This window comes from Dendropsophus ebraccatus, chromosome 2, assembly GCF_027789765.1.
Source record: "Dendropsophus ebraccatus isolate aDenEbr1 chromosome 2, aDenEbr1.pat, whole genome shotgun sequence".
Classification (NCBI taxonomy): domain Eukaryota; kingdom Metazoa; phylum Chordata; class Amphibia; order Anura; family Hylidae; genus Dendropsophus; species Dendropsophus ebraccatus.
In genome coordinates this window covers 109,458,298-109,480,836 of record NC_091455.1, presented here as the reverse complement: position 1 = coordinate 109,480,836, position 22,539 = coordinate 109,458,298, and the positions used below count along the sequence as shown (strand labels likewise).

The following is a 22,539-nucleotide window of genomic DNA, read 5'->3' as shown; positions in this document are numbered from 1 at the left end:
GAGGTTGGATTTGGCTAGAATGGATGATGAACGCCATGTCGCATTTACAGAGCCCTCGTGCTGCCAAAACACTGGAAACCCCCCACAAGTGACCCCATTCTGGAAACTGCACCCCTCAAGGAATCTAACAAGGGGTGCAGTGAGGATATGGACCCCTTGATGATGGGCACATTTGTGCCATGAAAGTGAAAAAATGAAATTTTTCCCTTTCACGTCACATTGTTCCACATTTGTGCCCGTCACCAGTGGGGTCCATATGCTCACTGCACCCCTTGTTAGATTCCTTGAGGGGTGTAGTTTCCAGAATGGAATCACTTGTGGGGGGTTTCCAGTGTCTTGGCAGCACGAGAGCTCTGTAAATGCGACATGGCCCTTGAAATCCTTTTCAGTGAAATTTAGCTTCCAAAAGCCAATTGGCGCTCCTTCCCTTTGGAGGCTCGTCCTGCGCCCCCTTGGCACTCTATCGCCACATGTGGGGTATTTCTGTACTCGGGAGAAACTGCGCTACACATTTTTTGTCTTTTTTTGCCTCTTATTCCTTTAAGAAAATGAAAAATTGAAGGCTAGAACAACATTTTAGTGTAAAAAATAAATTTTTCTTTTTTCACGCCATATTGTTCGGAAAATCTGTGAAGCACCTGTGGGGTCCAGATGCTCACCGCACCCCTTGTTACATTCCTTGAGGGGTGTAGTTTTCTAAATGGTGTCCCTTTAGGGGTGTTTTTTAGGTTTTGGCACCCCAGAGCCTCTGCCAACCTGAAGTGGTACAGTCAAAAATGACCAAATATAACGGAGGCGTTGAAATTCACTAGGCGCTCCCTTATATCTGAGGCTTGTGGTTGCGTCAAATAGCGCAATAGGGCCACATATGGGGTATTTCTATAAACTGCAGAAACGGGGCAATAATTATTGGGGTGCATTTCTCTGGTAATAGGTTTATAATTATGAAAAATATTGGATTACAATAAAATCTCTGCACAGAAAATTAAAATTTTCAAATTCCTTACACACTTAGCTTTTATTTCTGTGACTACCCTAAAGGGTTAAAACACTTTCTGGATATGCTTTTGCAGAGTTTGGGGGGTGCAGTTTCTGAAATGGGGTGCTTTGTGGGGCTTTCTAACATACAGGCCCCTCAAATACACTTTAAACCTGAACAGGTCCCTAAAAATATCTGATTTTGAAATTTTACTGAAAATTTGGAAATTTGCTGCTAATGTTTTAAGCTTCCTATCGTCTAAAAAAAATGAAAGATAGTTTAATAAATGCCGCCAACATAAAGTAGACATGTTGCTAATGCTATTTAATATATAATTTATGTGGTATAACCACTTTCTGTATACGCAAAGAAGTTTCAAAGTTGGAAAAATGCATTTTTTCACATTATTTGGGTTTTTTTCATAAAGATTTGTTATGAGTATCGACTCCAATTTACCAGAAATGTAAAGTACCATATGTCACGAGAAAACAATCTCAGAATCAGCCGGATAGGTAAAAGCATCCCGAAGTTATTAATGACTAAAGTGACACTGGTCATATTCATAAAATTTGTCTCTGTCATTAAGGCCATTTCAGGCTCTGTCCTTAAGGGGTTAAAGGGGTGCAGGATTTTATATTATTATTAGGACAAGTTGGCTTTCTGTCTATGCTAATGTAGAGCAAAGAAGGTTTCCATGTATTTTTTTCCACTTTACATAGAGGTTATATTGTGTTTGGAGTGTATTGTTGAGAGGCTGTGATAGTGGCATAATATTGCTAATTGGGCATGTTGGATGCACCCAGACATGCTTCCTCTGCTGTTCAAGTTGCGTTCCAGAGGCTCAAATTTAGGTTTTTAAGAAACAAGCATTATTCTCCCATAGACTTTATCGGGGTTTAATATTTGTAGTGCTGAGTGAACATCCTGATTAGGGATGGTCCAAACCGAGTTCGTATCGGGTTCGTTCGAACCCGAACCCTCGGTAATGATTCCCGCTGTCTGCCCGCTCCGTGCAGCAGGCAGATCCAGCGGGAGGAAAGCCTGGAAAAATGGGATACAGCCATAGCCATAGGCTGTATCCCATTTTTCCGGGCGGTCTTCCCGCTGGATCCGCCCGCTGCGCGGAGCAGGCAGACAGCGGGAATCCAATGCCGAGCATTCGGGTTCATCCGAACCCGAACCTCGGCGGGTTCGGACCATCCCTAATCCTGATGTTTGGATCCCGAGCAAGAACATAAAAAAAAAAAATATGTTGTGATTGCTTCGTGTTTGTCAAACATTTACAAATTCACTAGTTATGCACATGCATAATGATTATCAGGTGTAAAGAGTAAATTACGCAGCTGAGTACATTCGCAGGTTCGAATATGTTCGAAAATGATCGTTATAACCATTCCGATCATCCAACAAATTGTTTGTGATCATCAAACACAAACAATCAGCGTCATGTTCGTACGAACACACGAACATTTACGAACGTGTTCGCTCATTACTAGATATTGGATTGAATAGTCGAACATCGAGGTCTGTTCAAATCAGATTTTGAGCGTGTGAATATGTCACTACTCGCTCATCTCTAACAAAACATTAACTAAATGTTTAAATTTACACTTCCTATTATGCAGTTGCCTGAATTATTGCATAATTTATAACAAATAGAATTCTCATCTGTGATTTGTACAAAGATTAAAAACTTTGTCTAAAAAAACATACTTATTTCGCTATTGTTATAAAAAAAAAATTCAACTCTATTTACAAGAATAATATATTTTATACCAAGGAAAGCCCTGTTCATATGACTTTTAATGTTCCATCATCAGTATATGTCCAAATTCTGCCAGTGTATACCTCGACTTCCCCGCAGCATGATCATAGGATTGAATAGACTAAATGCAACTTACTTACAGTTACATTTGGTCTGTCTCACAAGGTGGTAAACTTTATTTGTGGAGCATAAAAAGAGCAGTCATATGTTATTCTGTATTTTACATAATATCACCACTGTACCTTCATTATCCTGGACTGTAAAGTTTGGATTAACTGATGCTAAACTGAAGAAGAACTTTTGGCCACCTGGCGGCTCATCTTTGTCCACCGCACTTATGGTCTGTATTAACTGTAAAACATAAAAGAATATTAAATGTAGAATAATAGTTTGACAAACAATACTGCAGACATACATAAAGTTTGAAAATTAGAAAAGATTGAGAAAAGAACTAGAAAGTTGGATGTTAAATAAATTATGTATTTCCTGTAAGGGGCTAAGTCAAGCTAACAGAAGAAGGTAAGCTCCAGTGTCTAGGGATTTAAATGACTGGCATTATTATAAATGTGCAGTCATACTCTTAATATCTTCCTGCTGTGAAGTATAAACATCATTATTAATGTGTCATCTATAAGGGGGAACGTTAAAACACTGTTGTCTGTTAACTATAGGAGACATAATCTTCCTAGTGTGAGACTGTATTTAAAGTTTTCTCTGGGACCTAAATATTGATGGCCTATCCTTATCCTATCAATCAAATATTGATGGTTTATCTTAAGGAAGGAGGAAAGAAAATGTGAATCTAAAAATCTAAAGCATGGCATTTCATTTTGAAGTGATGCCTACATATTAAAGGTAGTTTTTCTACAAGTGGTTGACAGCTCACATTCATTTCTTTGAGATAAAAACTGGGGAAGAATACAGATTGGTGGCCTGTACTAGTGTGGATAGTAAAGTTACCTGTTAAGTTAATCAATTTTGGATATTTGTGTATCTTTCAGGTGTTGCAGTAGAGCTCATAGTTTTCTCCTTATAGACCAATGAAATTTGATCCATATAATATTATGCACGTTGTATGCAATCACTAGGGATGGAAACCAATTATTCCAATTTTTTGCAATAATCAAGAGTCTCAGAAAGAAGTGTTTTTTTAAACTCTTTTAATTATATTGTAGAAAAAAAATCTTTGAACACACAATACAAGAGTTATTCTCTTCAGCATTTCTGGTTAATTTCAGTTAAAATCCATGGCCACATGCCTGTACGGCTTTTAATCTGACCCTCCCCAGTAGGAATCACAACCTAAATTCCAACCAGCTACAGGCAGCACAGCATGCTTACAGCCATGGTTATACTGGGTCAGGGGCATTAACTGAGATCAGTTGGCATCTTCTATCTTCACCGGGTCAGCTCCATTATCTGCAATCGGCCAACCAGTGTTTGAGACTGGACATTGCTGCAGCCACTGATTGGCTGAGCTGAAATTGCAGGAGTCTCAGCACAACAATTGGAGTACAGTCAACAGCTATTCTTACAGATGCTGCATACTGTAAAAGAGCAGAACACCTGTCAAAATGACTTCCAGTCTTTTTATTTATTTTTTTTGGTTCTCCTTTTTATTTTCCATATATCGGTATTGTTGGGACTATATTGAATTTATTGGACTGCATTAATGACCAATGGATTATTATTTTTTAATAAAATGGTCAATGATAAGTGTGAATGTTTACATGTTTTACAAAAATTTACTTTTTTAAAAAAAAGTGTCTTTTTTATGCACTTTATAGGCTTAGTAGTAGAAGCCACCTCATAGACGGCATCCATTAATAAGCTGGGTTTCAGTATTAGCCCATAAAATGGCTAACACTAACCCCCACATCATTACCCTAGCAACCACTGCTACAGGGGTACTGGAAAGAGCCAAGTAGTAGTAGTTCTGGAGCATCAAAAAGAGTGCTCCTGGTATGGACGACAGGAGGCTGGTATTATTAAGCTGAAGAGAGTGTTTAGATTTACTAGGCTTTTGCTGTTTGTTTTTTTACCTGGCTGGTTTTAAGAAAGAGGGGGAATTCTTCATGCTTTCCTTAAAAAAAATTTTTTTTATTTATTTTAAAAATAAAAAATATACATACTCTTCAGTCTGGCCCCAAGAGCTTATGTGAAAATGCATAGCTTCCCACTTAACTCCTTGGGGGCTGAGAGGAAAAGTATTCATACTTTCCCCTGACTTGGGCTCCAGTCTTCTGTTTAGGCAGACCCTCTACACAGCTCTTAATGTGCTCAGTCGACTCCTGCAGTTTCTGCTCAGCCAATTTGTGGCTGAGGCAGGACACTGTTGCAGTCACTGAGAAGCTGAGCAGTGACTGCAAGAGATACCTGGAACACAGCAGGTCTGGTGAAGATAGAAGACCAGAGGCTGGCAATGAAAATGAAATGAAATTCATGTTTGGCCCAGAACCAGAATAAGGAGATTCCCGCACTGACCCGAGCTTTACAGTTCACTCATCCCTAATTGTGACCCAATGATCTCATTGTAAACCCCTCTTCATGTAGTGCTGACATTGAGATGAGATAACTGCGAGATCAATACCATACTTAGAAGTAATGGACGTGGATACCTCCTCTACACTACACAGGTAGAAGTTGGTGCAGGTCACCATGCATAACAAGGAAAAGCTCTGTGCTGGTCTGGCATCTTCCCCAGAAGCTATACAAAATAAGGTATAATAGCAAATAAATAGAAAAATAAGCTACAGACTTTTTTATGTAGAATTAGAATGGATTGCATAGTCATTTCTATAACCATTTCCAAAAGTAGCTGCAAAATGCGGAACCTAGTAGTAGCTAAAGTAAATTTGTTTGTGGTCTGTTAGCATACAGAAAAGGTTTTACTAGCATTTTCTTGAGTGCCTGTCTACTGTGTTGTCCCAGAAAACATGTGCACATAGAGGGGCAGGCACCCTATTGGTCTGTAGTACTGTCAGTCTCCAGATAAGAGACATGAGCCCCACTCTAGAGAGAATTGCAAAGAGCTCAGCAGCAAAGTGCTGCCCTAGGCACCAGACCACAGGTGCCTAGTGGTAAATATAGCCCTTCTCCTGTGTATAAGAATAGGTGATTTCAGATTTGTGACACTTTCTGGTTGGAACTAGAGTGGGACAGACTGTATACCAGGGAGAGAAAGCTTTTAGGTGAAGATAGGTAGGGAGGGATCCCCAAAAGGGCTAAAAGTATAGAAATCAGAGATTTAGAAGCTGTTGTGAGACATTGTGTCTTTCCCAAATCAAAATAAATGTTATTATTTTCTGTCCACCTACTTTTAGACCACCCTGTATAAATATCATTACTCTCTAAAGTTCCCCATTGAAGCCTAACTTTGTAATTTAATTGCATTTTAGGCTGTTTTCAAACACACACTAAAATAATATCAAAATACGGCTATGTCTTCACTGTCATAATGTGTTGCAATAAAGTCAATGAAAAAATGGCTTTGCACTCTGTATAGAAAACAGATTACGGCAGTCAAGATAACAAACAAGCTCACTATTATGCCTGTTTGTTTTTCTGTTTTTTGTTTTTACCTGTACCCACATTGTTGTATTTTAACTCAAAATTACAACCGTATTTTGGTATTATTTTAATGTGTGTGAACATGGCCTAAAGCTAATCCACCCTAATTTTTTTTTTTTTTTAATCTATAAACTTAACTTTCTCATTAATTTCCACATAATATCAATCAGTGCATAAAAATTGTGTTAGCCAAGGAACTGAACTATGAGAACCCTTTCACACCTTTTAACAACTTAAAGGATCTACCCCCCCCCCCCCCCCCCTGGCAAAATGATTATTTCTGCTACGTTTGCTCCCATCTTTCACCTAACAAGCTTTTTCTCTGGGATAATATACTTGATGTAATCTTTAATTTGTTGTTATATGGTTTCCTTTTCAATTATTCTTAAAGGAAAACTATCAGCAGGTCTGTACACACCAACCTGCTGATAGGTACATGTAGTTGGATAGGTGATGATTCTGGTTCTGGTTTTCTTATTTTGCTCCTCGGCACCTTTTTTTCCCAGTAGTTTAATAAAAAGAAATTATGCAAATGAACCAGTTTGGGGCACTGGGGATGCTCCACGGTCGGTCCCCCAGTGCACTGTTCTGCCCACCTGCTTTTACGGCCTCCTAATTATGCATAGTCTCTCTGTGCTCTCCAGATCTTGTGAATGTGCAGTAACAGCTTCACATATGGCGATGTAATTCTGCCAGCTTTTAGTATTATGGGGCGAGTGGATAATACACAGTTTAGTGCGGAACTACCTAGTTCAACACTGAAACTACATATTTTCTAAAGTCTACATAGTACTAACGGGCATAATGATTTGCTGATGGTTTTATGCAGCAGCCCTGTGCATGTAAATGCACAATCAGGCTAAGTTAACACTTTGTAATATTTTAGTAAAGAACCGGCACTTATTGCAATGGAATCAGCGTCCATTCTTTACTGCAAGAGCGGCATTGCATTGAAGTCAATACAATGCCACCTGCTGTGTTCACACAGCATTAATACCTATTAATTCTGGACGCTGTTCACTGAACAGCGACCGGAAATAATAGCTGTTTGCACAATGCAAATTCAGCCAGCGGCGCACATTACGCTGAAGTTAATGGCTAATTGATTTGCGGGCACACCCGATGGTGCCAGTGAGTCAAATGTAAAAAAAAAAAATAGTATCGGCTGCCGGAACGTCCAAAGTACAGCCCGGCAGCAACAGATGCTGTTAAACGTAGTATGAACATAGCCTTCGAGTGAGGCTTTTTGGGTGTGAATAAAGCTAGGGTGGGACTGTCACTCCCATACCCCATCAGATGTTATCCCCCTTCTCTGTTTATTTAAGATGGAGATAGCTTAAACACCCTTAGAGAAGAAATTCCGAGTGCTGTCCCTGCCCCACCACCTCCGATCCACCGGCGTTCAATGATGTCCATGGAGAAAAGGTAATTATACACCACTGGTCCACCGATGTCCACCTCTGTGCTGGAAAAAAAATTGATGTTACGCTGCTGGTTCTCTGATGTCCACTGCTGCCTACTGCTGCCCATGGTGCAAAGTTAAAACTTAACTGGCTAATTTTGACTGGTTAATTTTTTTTTATTTAGATTTTCCATTTTTTTTCTAATCTTTTACAAGCATTAACAAATTTGTCCTTTTGTAATAGTCCCAGTACTGTAGTTACTATAGTTTGGCCGCTTTATTGAAATTTGTTTTCGAGATTCAATTCGCAAATATTACATTGGACCCAAAATTTGCGAACCTCGCAAAACAAACTTCTGGCATCTTTAATTTTGATGCCTTAAAACTCAGTTTTCGGGGCCCTCCAATTTATTTTTTCTTTACAATTTCACCCAGCATATATGCCCCCCCCCCACACACACACACACACAGTTTTGTAGCATTTCTTATGAAAAAAAATGTCTGTCATTGCAAAGCCCAGTTGCTGTACAAAAGGGGCTCATAATGGCCTGTAGGTGAAAAATGCAAGCTCTGTGTCCTTTTAAACATGAGGAGGAAAACATTAAAGTATAATAACAAAAATGGTCTTTAAGGGGGTTGTCTGGGATTTTTCAATAAACTACCATTGCATTGACCTCTGTAGGTGTTGTATATTCTACATATACTTCTATTTTTTATTTAGAGTGTTTACTGTGTTCTCAGGCTTAGTCACATGACCACTCTGCCTGTGTTTTCTTTACTTCCTGTGTTGTCACGTTCCCTTTCTGTTTCCTGTTCCTGCCAGTGAGGGAACAGTGAGTCATCAGGTGGGTGGGGTTATACATGCACATTTCCTTAGCCCCACCCCTAACATCTAATCGACATCTGAGCCAAGAAGAAACTGCAGCAGTAAGGGCTACATGACAGACTACAATCACTGTACAGCACTGCAGCATAGGTTGGATCTATAAACAGTAAATAAAGGAACTATGGGGGTGCAGAGGAACAGGAAAGCAGTTGCCCATAGCAACCAGTCAGATTCTAGGTTTCATTTTCCAAGGCCTTTTTTAAAATGAAAGAAGCAATCTGATTGGTTGCTATGGGTAACTGGGTAACCTGCACAGGCTTTGTTAAATCTTCCCCTATATTATTACTATTGTACTGTAAGGATATAAAGTGTTAGAGCAGAGCTGCTGCTGCTGTGTGTCATATTGAGAGCAGGTATATACCCCACCTACTAGTAGGATGGCTACTGTAGTGTATATGTAATCCAGGACTACAAATCCTACACATGTACATGTACAGGTGTGCTGGGTTTTGCTGGGTTTTGTAGTCCTTCAACAGATAAAAGTGTAAAAAAAACCTAGTTTATTTGATAACATAAGTAATTGTCAGACACTGAGCCACCATGCTGCTCAAAAGGCACTTATAGTAATACAGACATTTCCCTGCCTATGGGTAGAGTGGGTGGAGCTAGATTCAGAGAGGAGGGGGTGGAGCTATAGGCTTGCAGAGCTGTGATGTCACTGCTGACCCCTGTGACCTGGAAGTTCTTTATGTAAACAAACACAAATCCAAAACGCATCAACAGAGGAGGAGGCCAAGGGACACAGGGGAGAAAAAAGGTAAGAGAATACAACTAAGGGAAAGGGACGGATTACAAATTATTCACATTTCCAATAAAAAAAAAATGTTGGACAACCTCTTTATGGAAATACAAAAAGGTTAAATAAATGAAACTTTATCCACTCTAAAAAAGGCATTAATTAAAAGTAGAATTAGTCCCACAAAAACAGCACTGCTGTTGGAGGGGGGCAACATTTTTTTTTTAAGTGCTTGATCATTAAGGGCCAAAATAGGCCAGTCACTAATGGCCAAAACTGAGGGGTTAATGGCTGTCTGAGAAATTTCCTGCCATGCTGAATGCACTTGGCCAAGTAAATTAGTTTTACTCCTGGGATTATGGTGTGAGGTGGCATAATTTACAGAATCCAAACCCATCTATATTCTAGGAACCAATGTTACAAGCTTTTCTCTTAAGTGTCCCAGGAGCCATTTTTCAACACAAGACTGTTTGTTGTTCATTCTACTGTAAGTAAGCTGCTTAACCTTATTGTGTTACCATGGCCTATTGATTCTAGCAAACCAGGGATCTTCCTCAGACATCCCTGAGGAAGCTGCTAGATGGCGTAACGCGTGGGGTGATTCCTTTTCTCATCTGTTGGACTGCATATGGAGATTTTTTTCCATTTCCCCCTTGTTTTTACTCTATGGGGGAGATTTATCAAACTGGTGTAAAGTAGAATTGTCTTAGTTGCCCCGAGCAACCAATCAGATTCCACTTTTCATTCCTCACAGATTCTTTGAAAAATGAATGGTGGAATCTGATTGGTTGCTAGTGGCAACTAAGACAATTCTACTTTACACCAGTTTGATAAATCTCCCCCTATATCCTCTTCTGTTGCATTGTGGCTCACAGGTTCTTTTGTTGGGGTAGAGATGTTCTACAACTACTATTGTATATACAGTCCAGGGTCAGGTTGATTAGATTAGAGTAGATTATTCCTAGCTGGAATGCCAGTAGACTTCTGTTGACATTTTAAGTGATTTAAATGTAGAGTAGTATTTGGGGTTTTGTCTCCCTTGTTGTATTACTCCTGTACATTTATTTTTATATGCATTTTTTGTACTCATGTTAGTTATGTAATAAAGATTTTTTTTGTGATGTGCTGTGCATATTTTTTTTCTTTTTTTTCTTTTTGAGAATTGTATACTATTTATGTGCACTGGTTTAGCACTCCATTATTATGAGTGGTGCCCACTAGCTTTGTATATATAACCTTTAAACTAAATCCACACCCAAAAGGCAATTAGTCCACCTAAACTAGAATAATGTGCAAACAGCCATCATTGCAATGACTGGCATCAAAAACGTGAAATGACTCCTGTAATTTTTACCTTAAAATGACGCCAGTGATTTTAAGGCTGGGTTCACACACAGTATTTTTGCTCAGTATTTTGTTCCTCATATTGCAACCAAAACCAGGAGTGGATTGAAAACACAGATAGGCTATGTTCACACGCTGTTGAAATGTAATGGTTGGCCGTCATTTTATGACAAGTAATAGCAGTTATTTCATAACAATGGCTGTTTTCAAATAACGCCAATTATTTGCCATTAAATGACGGCCATCCACTAAATTTCAACAGTGTGCAAACAAAGCCTGTGTTTTCAATCAACTTTTAATTTTGGTTGCAATATAAGGACCAAAATACTGGGCCAAAATACTTAGTGTGAACATAGCCTAAAAGATAATAAATGGGTAGGAAATGGGTATCAATCCTGTGTCATAATTTCATGACTTTTTCTTGGTGTTGTTAAAGAGTGCATTTTCTTGCATTATGTCCATGGTGCAAGAAAAATATATATATCCCTGAGTTATCCTGTCACTAATTCCATTCACTCTCATATAACTGTGCCTGGCTAAGTGCCAGTGAAAAGGCAACACATTTGTTAAACATTTTGTTCGTTCTTATCCAAATCCCTTAATCTGACAGGGAGATTGAATATGGCAACATCACTTATTGCATCTCAGTAAAACAAGGACTATAAAATGGAACTCTCATAGGAAAATCAGCCTAGAACTGCTGATACCTACAAAGAAAAAAGTAAGCTGCACATTGGCAAAAAGAAAGAATTATATTTTTTCCAGTATACTTTGCATTCTTGAGTCAGTAGACAGCTGCTATGCATTAATTTTTTTTAATAGTATCAGGAGGCAGAAATACTAGTTTGCATCAATAGTTCTTTCTCCACCTGATAAACAAATCAACTTAAGTAATTCAAACTTTAAATAAAATATTGTCTGCAGATTTTCTGTTCCAGGAAGAACAAAAAAAAAATAAAGGAAAAAAAAAATACTGCTGTGAAAACTTCAATTTCATTTCCTTTTTAAGATAACTTCTTGACAGATACCTTTCAAGATTTAATAGGATTTTTTCAATACTCTTACTGCAATAGAAACCCACAGGTAATGACTATAGCAATAAAACACGACTGCGACCAAATGTTTTCAATTTAAGGTGTTTTTTTTCTGCATTATTTTTTCTTCTTCCAAAGAGTATATAAACAAATGTAAGTTAATAATTAAAGTAATTGGTAATATTGTTAATACATCAGTAGTTGGAGTTAGCTGTTACATGCAGCTAACACTCTACTACTGCTATCTTGAGGAAGCGATCACAATGCAAAATGTGGCAGAATCACTTAGAATCAATCTATAGGTGTTAGTTGTAATGTACATTTGATGTGGCACCTGTATTAGGAATGGCAGTTACTATAGTGTCCAACTGTGGGCCTCAGCATTAAAAATAAATAGAATATGGGTGCATTTGGGATAGATGGTTCAATAATCTACAACCCATATATTAATGAGTTATACTATGTGACATAATGTTATATTGCTAAGTGACCCTCCACCTCAGTCTGGTTTGTCTTAAGACATTTTGATTTTTGTTGTGTGTAATTTTATAAAGTCTTTTTAATGGTAACAAGCCTCATTTTTCTTTTTTATGTATATACACGCTACTACAGTGTCCGAGATCTATTATTATTGTTAAATTAATCTATATCATAAAAATCAAAGTCTGTCTGTCTGTCTGTCCTTCTGTCTGTCTGTCTGTCCTCTATAGACTTCCAAACGCCTGAACCGTTTGACCCCAAATTTGGCACACAGATACATTGGGTGCCCGGGAAGGTTATTGCGAAGTTCCCGTCCCCGCCAGATGTACAGGAGGGGAGGGGGAGGGGAAAGAGGGGCGCCCCATAGAGATGAATGGGAAAATCTCCTCACTGCAAACACAGGTGATATAATTAGCTGCAGCAGACACGGCAGTTGGAGCCTTAGCAACCAATAGGATTACTGCTTTCATTTTCACAGGGAGCAATGGTTGCTAGGGAAGCTGCCTCACAACATCCACAGTAATAACTGGTAGACCCCCTACTCCATCTATACAGGACATGTATATAAAGGACCCCCTACTCCATCTATACAGTACATGTATATACAGGGCCCCCTACTCCATCTATACAGTACATGTATATAAAGGACCCCCTACTCCATCTATACAGTACATGTATATACAGGACCCCCTACTCCATCTATACAGTACATGTATATACAGGACCCCCTACTCCATCTATACAGGACATGTATATACAGGGCCCCCTACTCCATCTATACAGAACATGTATATACAGGGCACAACAGATATACCAAACTGTGACTGGGTAACACTGCTACACCAGACCGACCTGACCAATACCGCCATACTGTGCTGGATAACACTGTCATACCAGACCTGACCAATACCGCCATACTGTGACTGGATAACACTGCCAGACCTGACCAATACCGCCATACTGTGACTGGGTAACACCGCCACACCAGACCTGACCAATACCGCCATACTGTGACTGGATAACACCTCCATACCAGACCTGACCAATACCGCCATACTGTGACTGGATAACACCGCCACACCAGACCTGACCAATACCGCCATACTGTGACTGGATAACACTGCCACACCAGACCTGACCAATACCGCCATACTGTGACTGGATAACACTGCCACACCAGACCTGACCAATACCGCCATACTGTGACTGGATAATACTGCCACACCAGACCTGACCAATACCGCCATACTGTGACTGGATAACACTGTCATACCAGACCTGACCAATACCGCCATACTGTGACTGGATAACACTGTCATATAAGACCTGACCAATACCGCCATACTGTGCTGGATAACACTGTCATACTAGACCTGACCAATACCGCCATACTGTGACTGGATAACACTGTCATATAAGACCTGACCAATACCGCCATACTGTGACTGGATAACACTGCCATACCAGACCTGACCAATACCGCCATACTGTGCTGGATAACACTGTCATACTAGACCTGACCAATACCACCATACTGTGACTGGATAACACTGCCATACCAGACCTGACCAATACCGGCAAACTGTGACTGGGTAACACCGCCACACCAGTCCTGACCAATACCACCATACTGTGACTGGATAACACCATCATATCAGACCTGACCGATACTGCCATACTGTGACTGGATAACACTGCTATACCAGACCTGACCAATACCACCATACCGTGACTGGATAACACTGCCACACCAGACCTGACCAATACCGCCATACTGTGACTGGATAACACCCCCATACCAGACATGACCAATACCGACACTCTGTGACTGAATAACACTGCCATACGGGTAAATACAACCCTGCAGGTATACAGGACACTACAGGTATACAGGACCCCAAAACTATACACTACAAGTGCACGGGACCTCCACAAAACTATATACTAGAGGTATACAGGACCCCAAACTTTACACTACAGGTATACAGGACCCCAAAACTATATACTACAGATATACAGGACCTCCACCAACTATATACTTCAGGTATACAGGACCTCCACCAACTATATACTACAGGTATACAGGACCCCAAACTATACACTACAGGTATACAGGACCCCAAAACTATACACTACAGGTATACAGGAACTCCATCAACTATATACTACAGGTATATAGGACCCCAAACTATACACTACAGGTATACAGGACCTCAAATCCATACACTACAGGTATACAGGACCTAAACCAACTCTATAATACAGGTATACAGCACCTTCACCAACTCTATACTACAAGTATACAGGACCCCAAATATACTATAGGTATACAGGAACTCCACCAGCTATATACTACGGGTATATCGGACCCCAAACTATTCACTACAGGTATACAGGACCTCCACCAACTCTATACTATAGTTATACAGGACCCTCAAACTATTTACTACAGGTATACAGGACCCCCGAACTATATACTACAGGTATACAAGACCTCCACCAATTATACACTACAGGTATCCAGGACCCTCAAACTATAAACTACAGGTATACAAGACCTCCACCAACTATACATTACAGGTATACAGCACCAACTATATACTACAGGTATACAGGACCCCCGAACTATACAGTATAGGTATACAGGACCTTCACCAACTGTACACTGCAGGTATACAGGACCTCCCTCAACTATACACTATAGGTATACAGCCCCCCCAACTATGCACTACAGATATGCGAGACCCCTAAAAACTATACATTGTGGGTATACAGAACCCCTCCAACTATGCACTACAGGTATACACTAATTCCACTGATTAACTCAGATGAAACAATACCTTTAGCTTGGCCTCCTGGGCACCTTAGAACACATCTAATTAACACACTGACACTTTATACCCGGGCAGCGCCGGGTACATTTTCTAGTTTATTTATAAAGTGCCCTTAATTCCAGAGCGCTATTCAGGCGACAGGGGTAACAAACAAGAACATTTCATGATCAAAGCACATTACATGAAGGCAAATGGCAGACTGGTACATGGAGAAGAGGACTCTGACCACAAGGGCTTACAATCTAGCTCCAGTCCAACCCTTTAACCATTTAGATGCCCCAGTCAATAGTAATTAAAGCACCTAACTTGTTTTACATAGGTAAGGGGCTCCCTCTCTAAGCTCACCAGTACCCCTAGGATACAATTATGGGGTGACAATGAATTGCCATAGCAATTGTCGATATACCCCAACAAAAAAATGTACATGTGCCAATAACTTGTCATGTGCCTTTCAGCATCAGTTACAGTTGGATTATTACCGCTTGGTTCTGGGGTACATGAGTTAGCGTTTTATCAATAATAAACACTTAGACCCACTGGTCCCTCATTTAGTGTAGAAGGAAAACACTATGCCACTGTTACCTTTGGTGATGGTGATGTTATAGTCAGCAGGTGTCTCTAATCTATACAGAACTGCCCTACACATTGTGAATGGTACAGTTACAATCCCGTACCACATTAATAACAATAAAAATTGATGCTCATGGGCACATGCCAAGTTATCAAAAGATGGACATTTTTGTTGGGGTATACCCACCACTATTGTTGTCTTATGTTTCAACAAATAGTTTGAAATGAGGAAATCCCCAGTGTTAGTAAAACATGGCCACTTTCTTCCAGAGACAGCACCACTCAGTTTCATTAAAGTGAATGGAGTTTAATTGCAACAACACCTGAACTGAAACTAGACAGTTGTGTTGCCTCTGGAAGAAAGTCTCTGAAAGAGTGTTGTATGTAACAACTGAATACAAGGATCCTCTGGATCACTGTTCGTGATGACATACTCCACACCAGGGAACGGAATCAAAGGTGCTGCTGGTCTTCCCCAACATCTGCCGCAAGGGGGGATGGACTGGCTGTGGCAAGGGGCATAACATTTCTTGGGGGACTACCTAAGGGGCATAAAATTTACAGGGGGCTATCTACAGGGACATAACATTTACTAGGGGACTAACTATAGGGGCATAACATTTACAGGGGGACCACCTACAGGGGGCTACTTGGAGGCACAAAAGGATTTAAAGGGGCATAGAGGGATTTAAAGGATACCTGTCAGGACAGATGCTGCTGGACTAGCAGCAATGTTAACTCCTAATCTAGAAGTCTGTTTATCCTTGGAAATGCACCACATGTGATCCAATGGAGGTTCTTAGCATTTTAATCATGTATGGTGCTTCACCAGGGATACATGAACTTCAGAATTAGGAGTTAACACTGCCTCTAGTCCGACACCATCTGTAGTGACAGGTATGCTTTCACTAATAACAACTAGACCTAACTATTATATGGGGGCTTAGAAAAAACTGTAATTTAGGGACACAGAGGGGGCTTAACAACTATAGGGGGTACAGAGGAGGCCTAATACTATATGTGCCGGAGAAAAGAAACTAACAGGTTTCTCTGGCATATTTTGATAAGAAGAGTCATGGTCCAAAACAGTCTGACCAGAGAAGACATCACTTGTTAGTCACTACATATAAGTCAATGTCGTTATTTGTACAGTGTAGAGCTTGAATCTACCACTATTTGGTCATTGTATAGGTAGATAGTTGTCTTAGTTTAGTATAGAATTTTATTCAGTAACAGTATGGTGGTAATGTCAAAGGTTATAGTTTGGTGATATTATTTGTATACTGGTAGTATTGCAAATACTGATTTTTCCATCAAATAACACGCTTTAATAGAGAGTAGTATCATAGTGCTGCAATTAACCAAAACACACAGTGTAAGGTGACATGTACTGCAGGTTTAATCCCAGGATGCCAGTTACTCTTGCAGTTTTCACTCACTGCTTTTAACCCTTGCAATGCAAAGCTGTAGGAGACCTGGGCAATTACAGCAGGTGCCCAGCAACTACATATGTGCATATTACACAACTGCATAATTTTTGGACAGAAAAAGGATATGTTGATTTCAATGGGGTCGTCCACACATCTGTGTATGCATGGGGGCTTAGACTGCACTTATCTGGACTTTTTATCTGGACTTATCTGGTCTGTGATTGCGGGTGGCACATATGGGGGCTACCTGCAATCGCAGACCATGCATTATGGTCTTGTCCATGGATGTGTTGATGAGGCCAATGGCTCTGCTGCACAAGAGACCATATAAACCAGTCGTGCCATTCACTTCAATACCCGCAAATACTAGGTGGGTAGAGGAGTGGGGATGGAAACAGGAATGCTGCACTGTAGTGTTGGTTCCTAATGGTGGAGTAGTGCTAAGTCATCAATTTTATAGCATTAATGTTGACTATAATTGTCATGAGGAGTATAGTGAACCTTGAAACAATATAAGTGTTATAAGTGTTATAAGAAAACATTTCTATATCACACTAAGGTGAAAACCACAAAATGCAAACTGCCCTCATTCCAGCCTCTTTATGACAATCTATAATAGAATTGGTTCTCTTGTTATTTATAACATTAAACCAAAGTACAATATTTAAAAAAGAAATACACACTGTACCTGCCCAGGTCTTGCATTTTCACACACAAATGTATCATAAAACATTGCAAACTGTGGAGCATTGTCATTAACATCCAAAATTAGAATGTAAACAGTGGCTCTTGTGTTTTGTTTGGGATTATCTGTAAGAGAAGAATACAATAATTAAAAAAACACTTATTATGATAGCACATTATATAAATTATAAATATTGTTGTATCCTGACACTATAATACCATGGAAAACAAGAAATTGGTTCTGAAGCCTCCAAAGTTCCAACTCAAAATAAAACAAACATTAAGGAGATATTACTGCTGACTGAATTTCACAGTACAGGACAAGTGGTACTTAACCACAGAGCAGACACTTCTAGACACCATTACATTCATTTTTGTAGTACATGCTCCATTGGTTGGCATCACATGTCTCCTAAGTGATGCACAGAAGTTTTGAACAGTAAGGGCCCTATTTCACGGGGTGATTTTCGAGCAAAAAATCGTTATATTGTTCAAATAAAACACCAGGACTGATTTTCATGATAGGAGCGGGACCGCGTGGCTACCCCGATCTGAACCGGCGCGATCCTGGGTGTTATTAATGGCCCAGGACAGTAGCCGCACCCGCTAATGAGCCATTTAGATGCAGCTGTCATGGCTGAGAGCTGCATCTTAATTGCTTTTTATACCCTATCCCTGGTGTCTAGTAGGTAGATTGCCCCCCCCCTCCCCCTCCATACGATCAGGGAGGGGTGATCCATTTTAACTTACCCGGCCAGGCCTCAGTGTCGGAATGACGCTAATCTCGGCTCAGTATTCTGCTGATTTGGTCTGCAGTAAACAAGACCAACAGAGCATCAATCTAATGGACTGGTGCTCTGTAATGTACGCAGCATTGATCTCAGTTGGAGATTAATGCTGTGTATATAGAAGTCCCTCAGGTGACTTCTAATTACTTAAAAAAAAAAAAAGTTTTTTTCAATAATAAAAAATCCCCTCCCCTCATAAAAATTTAAATCACCCCCATTTTCACATTTTATAAATAAAAATAAATAAACATATTTGGTATCACCGCGTGCTTAATCTCTAAACTATTAAATTATCACACTCCTGATCTCGCATTGTAAATTACATAAGCACAAAAATCCGCCATAGGGCAAAATTGTGCATTTTTGGTCGCATCAAATCCAGAAAAATTTTAATAAAATGCGTTCAAAAAGTTGCATATACGCAATAAAAGTAGCAATAGAAGGTACAGATCATGGCGCAAAAAATTACACCTCAACTAGCCACATTGACAAAAGGATAAAAGCGTTATAATCATGGCCATTGAAAATAAAACACACTTTTTATTTAGGGGGGAGTTGTGTTTACACCATTTGCTCAATGGTAAAACTGTCATGTTATCTATATTCCTAAAGTTGGTACGATTACAACAATATGTAACTTGTATAACTTATTTTATGGCTTTTAAAAAATTATAACCTTTTTAAAAATCTAAATGCTCCTTAAAATTGCTCTAGTACCATGCTTCTAATGCTTTTATCCTTAAGTCTGGAGTGAAGAGTTATTTTTTGTGCCATGATCTGTACTTTCTATCAGTACCTTGATTGCGTATATGCGACTTTTTGATCCCTTTTTATTTCTTTATTTTAATTATTTTTTAAATTTTATTTTATTTTCTGGATTTGATGTGACAAAAAAATCATCAGTTTTGCACTTTGGCGGATTTTTGCACTTACGCCATTTACCGTGCAAGATCAGGAATTGTATAATTTAATAGTTCGGGCGATTACGCACGCGGCAATACCAAATATGTTTATTTATTTATTATTTATATATAAAATGGGAAAAGGGGGTGATTAAAATTTTTATTAGGGGGAGGGATTTTTTTATTAATGAAAAAACTTTATTTTTTTACACAGTAATATGAAGTCCCCTCGGGACTTCTATATACACAGCACTGATTTCCCATTGACATCAATGCTGTGTATGTAATAGAGCACCGGTTCATTAGATCACGATTGCACTGCGCCCGGTAACTGCCGCTGTCCCTGGTTGTTAACAGCAGGCGTGATTGCGGCAGTTCAGAGCCCCCTTCCCGACCCAGGGTGTACAGTTATATCCTGGGTTGTGAAGGGGTTAAGAATGATATATTAAGAAATTAAATCACATATAAAGCCTAATTGTAAATAATCTGTAAAATGTTAAATATTTATTTGTAATGAATATCATGAGTAAGTTAATGTTTATTTTATTTATTTTGTTACTCTTTCTTTTCATCATTTACTATCGTACACTACTGACTAGCATGTGAAGCTATTTTTCATCCCCATTCTAAGATTGTATTTCAAGTTATTATATTTTATAAAGTTTGAAGATAATATGTTTAGAAGACAAGCTTTTAAAATGTAATTTATATTGATCATATCTGTATTTTCATCAAAATGTAGAGCTTGCTCGAGTGAAGAGCTTATGAAATATGAATGCATAGATGACCCTTTGTAGAAAGTGTAATAGCTATTGGGCTATTTTATTGTGGAAAAACAGGAGCAGTATTAACAAAATATTATAAAATGCTTTGTTTATTAAATAAAAAAATGTTAGTGTGAAAAAAAGGTTAAAGTGTGTGTTTTTACATCCCCCTTGTGAATAATAATAATAATAATAATAATAATAATAATAATAATAATAATAATAATATAATACAATAGATGGATAGATGAATAGATGGATAACTAGTCAGACAGACAAACACATTTCAGTGGCTCTATTTGGCACTATTTGGGACCTCCATTGCAGATTTTATTAAGATACCCCTCCAGTTTTTTTTTTTTTTTTTTTTCCTGCCTGGTCGAAAATCCTATAAAATGATGGTCACCAGCCCTTAACCTGATGGAAACATGCACTGTTTCCATTTTTATTCATTATTTTTATTTCATTTGATTATAGAACTGAGCCATGAGCCCAGCCCTATACATTAATCAGTCAAGACAGGGAGGGTGTGGGAGGGGAGAGGTGTGCATGCTGCAGCTCACCGTCTTTTTTGTGGCACTTCAGGTCTGCAAATGACCATCAGAAGACAAAGACAAAGGCATAATTTATTTTATCTCCTTATCACCTATCTGCCTGTTCCTGCAGCTGCACACCATGTATGGGGAGGGAAGGGGAGGAAGGTGAAGGAAGGAAAAAGAGTTTGTATATTATTCTAGTTAAGGCCTTTTTGGTTGTGTTTTTTTTATTGTAGGTCCATTGAATTTAATAGCAAAGAAAAGGAAAGGACGTTAAAAAATGTGTGTGTGTGTGTGTGTGTGTGTGTACACAACAAAAAGTTTTTTTTTTTTTTTTTATATTATAGATACCTTTGCTTGAACTTTCCACCAGGCATCCTTGTTTTAAAAAGAAGGGGTGTTTGCCTGGCAGATCATCATCTGCCTTTCCCCCCCATAGCTAGGCTTGATTCACATGTCTCTTGTGTACAAGGAATGATCTGTCAAGCAAATCAATCCAGGCAGGGAGAAACAGGTGGATAGTCACTCAGTACACGGTTCTCTTTGTACCAGGTGTTTTTTAAAACTATGGGATAGATTTATCAAACTGGTGTAAAGTAAAATTTTCTTAGTTGTCCCTAGCAACCAATCAGATTCCACTTAACATTTCCCAAGGAATCTGAGAAGAAGGAAAATTAGAATCTTTGATAAATCTTCCCCTTTGCGTATGTTTATAAACATTGCAGGGGAATAGTGGGGAGGAAGAGGCTGGTGGGGAAGGGATGCCCCTCTCCGTGCCGAGTGTGCAGATGGAGACCATAGATAAAAGTTGGATAACAATAATAGGAAAAGGGTTAAAGTGAGATTTGAATTGGAAGCATAAATCAACTATTTAGGTAAGAAAAGAAAAGAAAGGCTAATTGCCAAGCCTGAGATGGATGAAGCCGATTTGATCGGTTCTGCTCCCTGTGAGAGGCGGGAGCAGAATTAGATCGGTAACGTGGTATGGACTGCATAATAGATGTGGGACTTATCACAGGAGTGTATGGTGAAATAAGCAAAAATTACCTCTGGGGGTGACAGGTCAAGAGGAGGGTTTGATCCCCTGGAGAGGTATGGGTAATGGATGTATATTGAGTAAGGTGAATGCAGGCCTGGTAATAAATAAAAGGAAGTTGAGACTATATGGGGGATATTTACTAACAAATCTAAAAACACAATTTTGTCAAAGATGTTTTGGCATAATTTCCAATCTAATGTGATTAGTCAAATGTATGTAAATTGTCTAATAGCATAGTAAATGTGTCTTAAAAATAATGGTCTTTTAATTAGTCTAATAAATTCACCTGGTTCGGAGCAAACGTAGTGATGCGCTAATATATGCAACTTTTTTAAAAAATTGTTCAGCTAATACATTTAGCTAAAAAAGAATTCTGGCGCACTTTCGATCTAATTAACAACAAAAAATGTAATTCAAAAAGTCGCATCTAATTTGGATAGTCTTGTCTAAAAAAGCTTCATAAATTCATATTAGAGCTGTAGCTCGGTTTTATATTTTATGTAATAAATATGAATTAATAAAATTATTTAACTTAGATCAGCTGCACCTAGTGCCGGAGGGGGGGCCCAGACCACCAGTCTTAGGATAGGAAGAATAATAGAGGAAGGGAAGTGGAAGGAGATTCAGTGGTATACCAAAAGGTATAAGAGGTGCGCTCGGGGGACTGAGGGGTCACCACACCGAATGTAAAGTTGGTCTCTTGTATGAGAAAATAATGTGTTGGATAATATATGCAGGGCTGCCATTGATGTCAGAGGGTTTATATATAAGTTTGTATAGGGGAAAATTAGTTATA

The 22,539-nt window shown here is 39.0% G+C and overlaps 1 protein-coding gene across 1 annotated transcript in view; it reads right to left on the bottom strand.

The window, feature by feature from the left end:
* Window positions 1–22,539, bottom strand: part of LOC138784618 (cadherin-10) — a 123,618-nt gene that overhangs the window by 17,486 nt on the left and 83,593 nt on the right. Inside the window, exons 5-6 of the mRNA XM_069960241.1 lie at window positions 17,719–17,840; window positions 2,987–3,095 (exon numbers count right to left, since the gene is read on the bottom strand). Of these exons, the coding sequence (XP_069816342.1) occupies window positions 2,987–3,095; window positions 17,719–17,840 (231 nt within the window). The remainder of the gene's footprint in view (window positions 1–2,986; window positions 3,096–17,718; window positions 17,841–22,539) is intronic.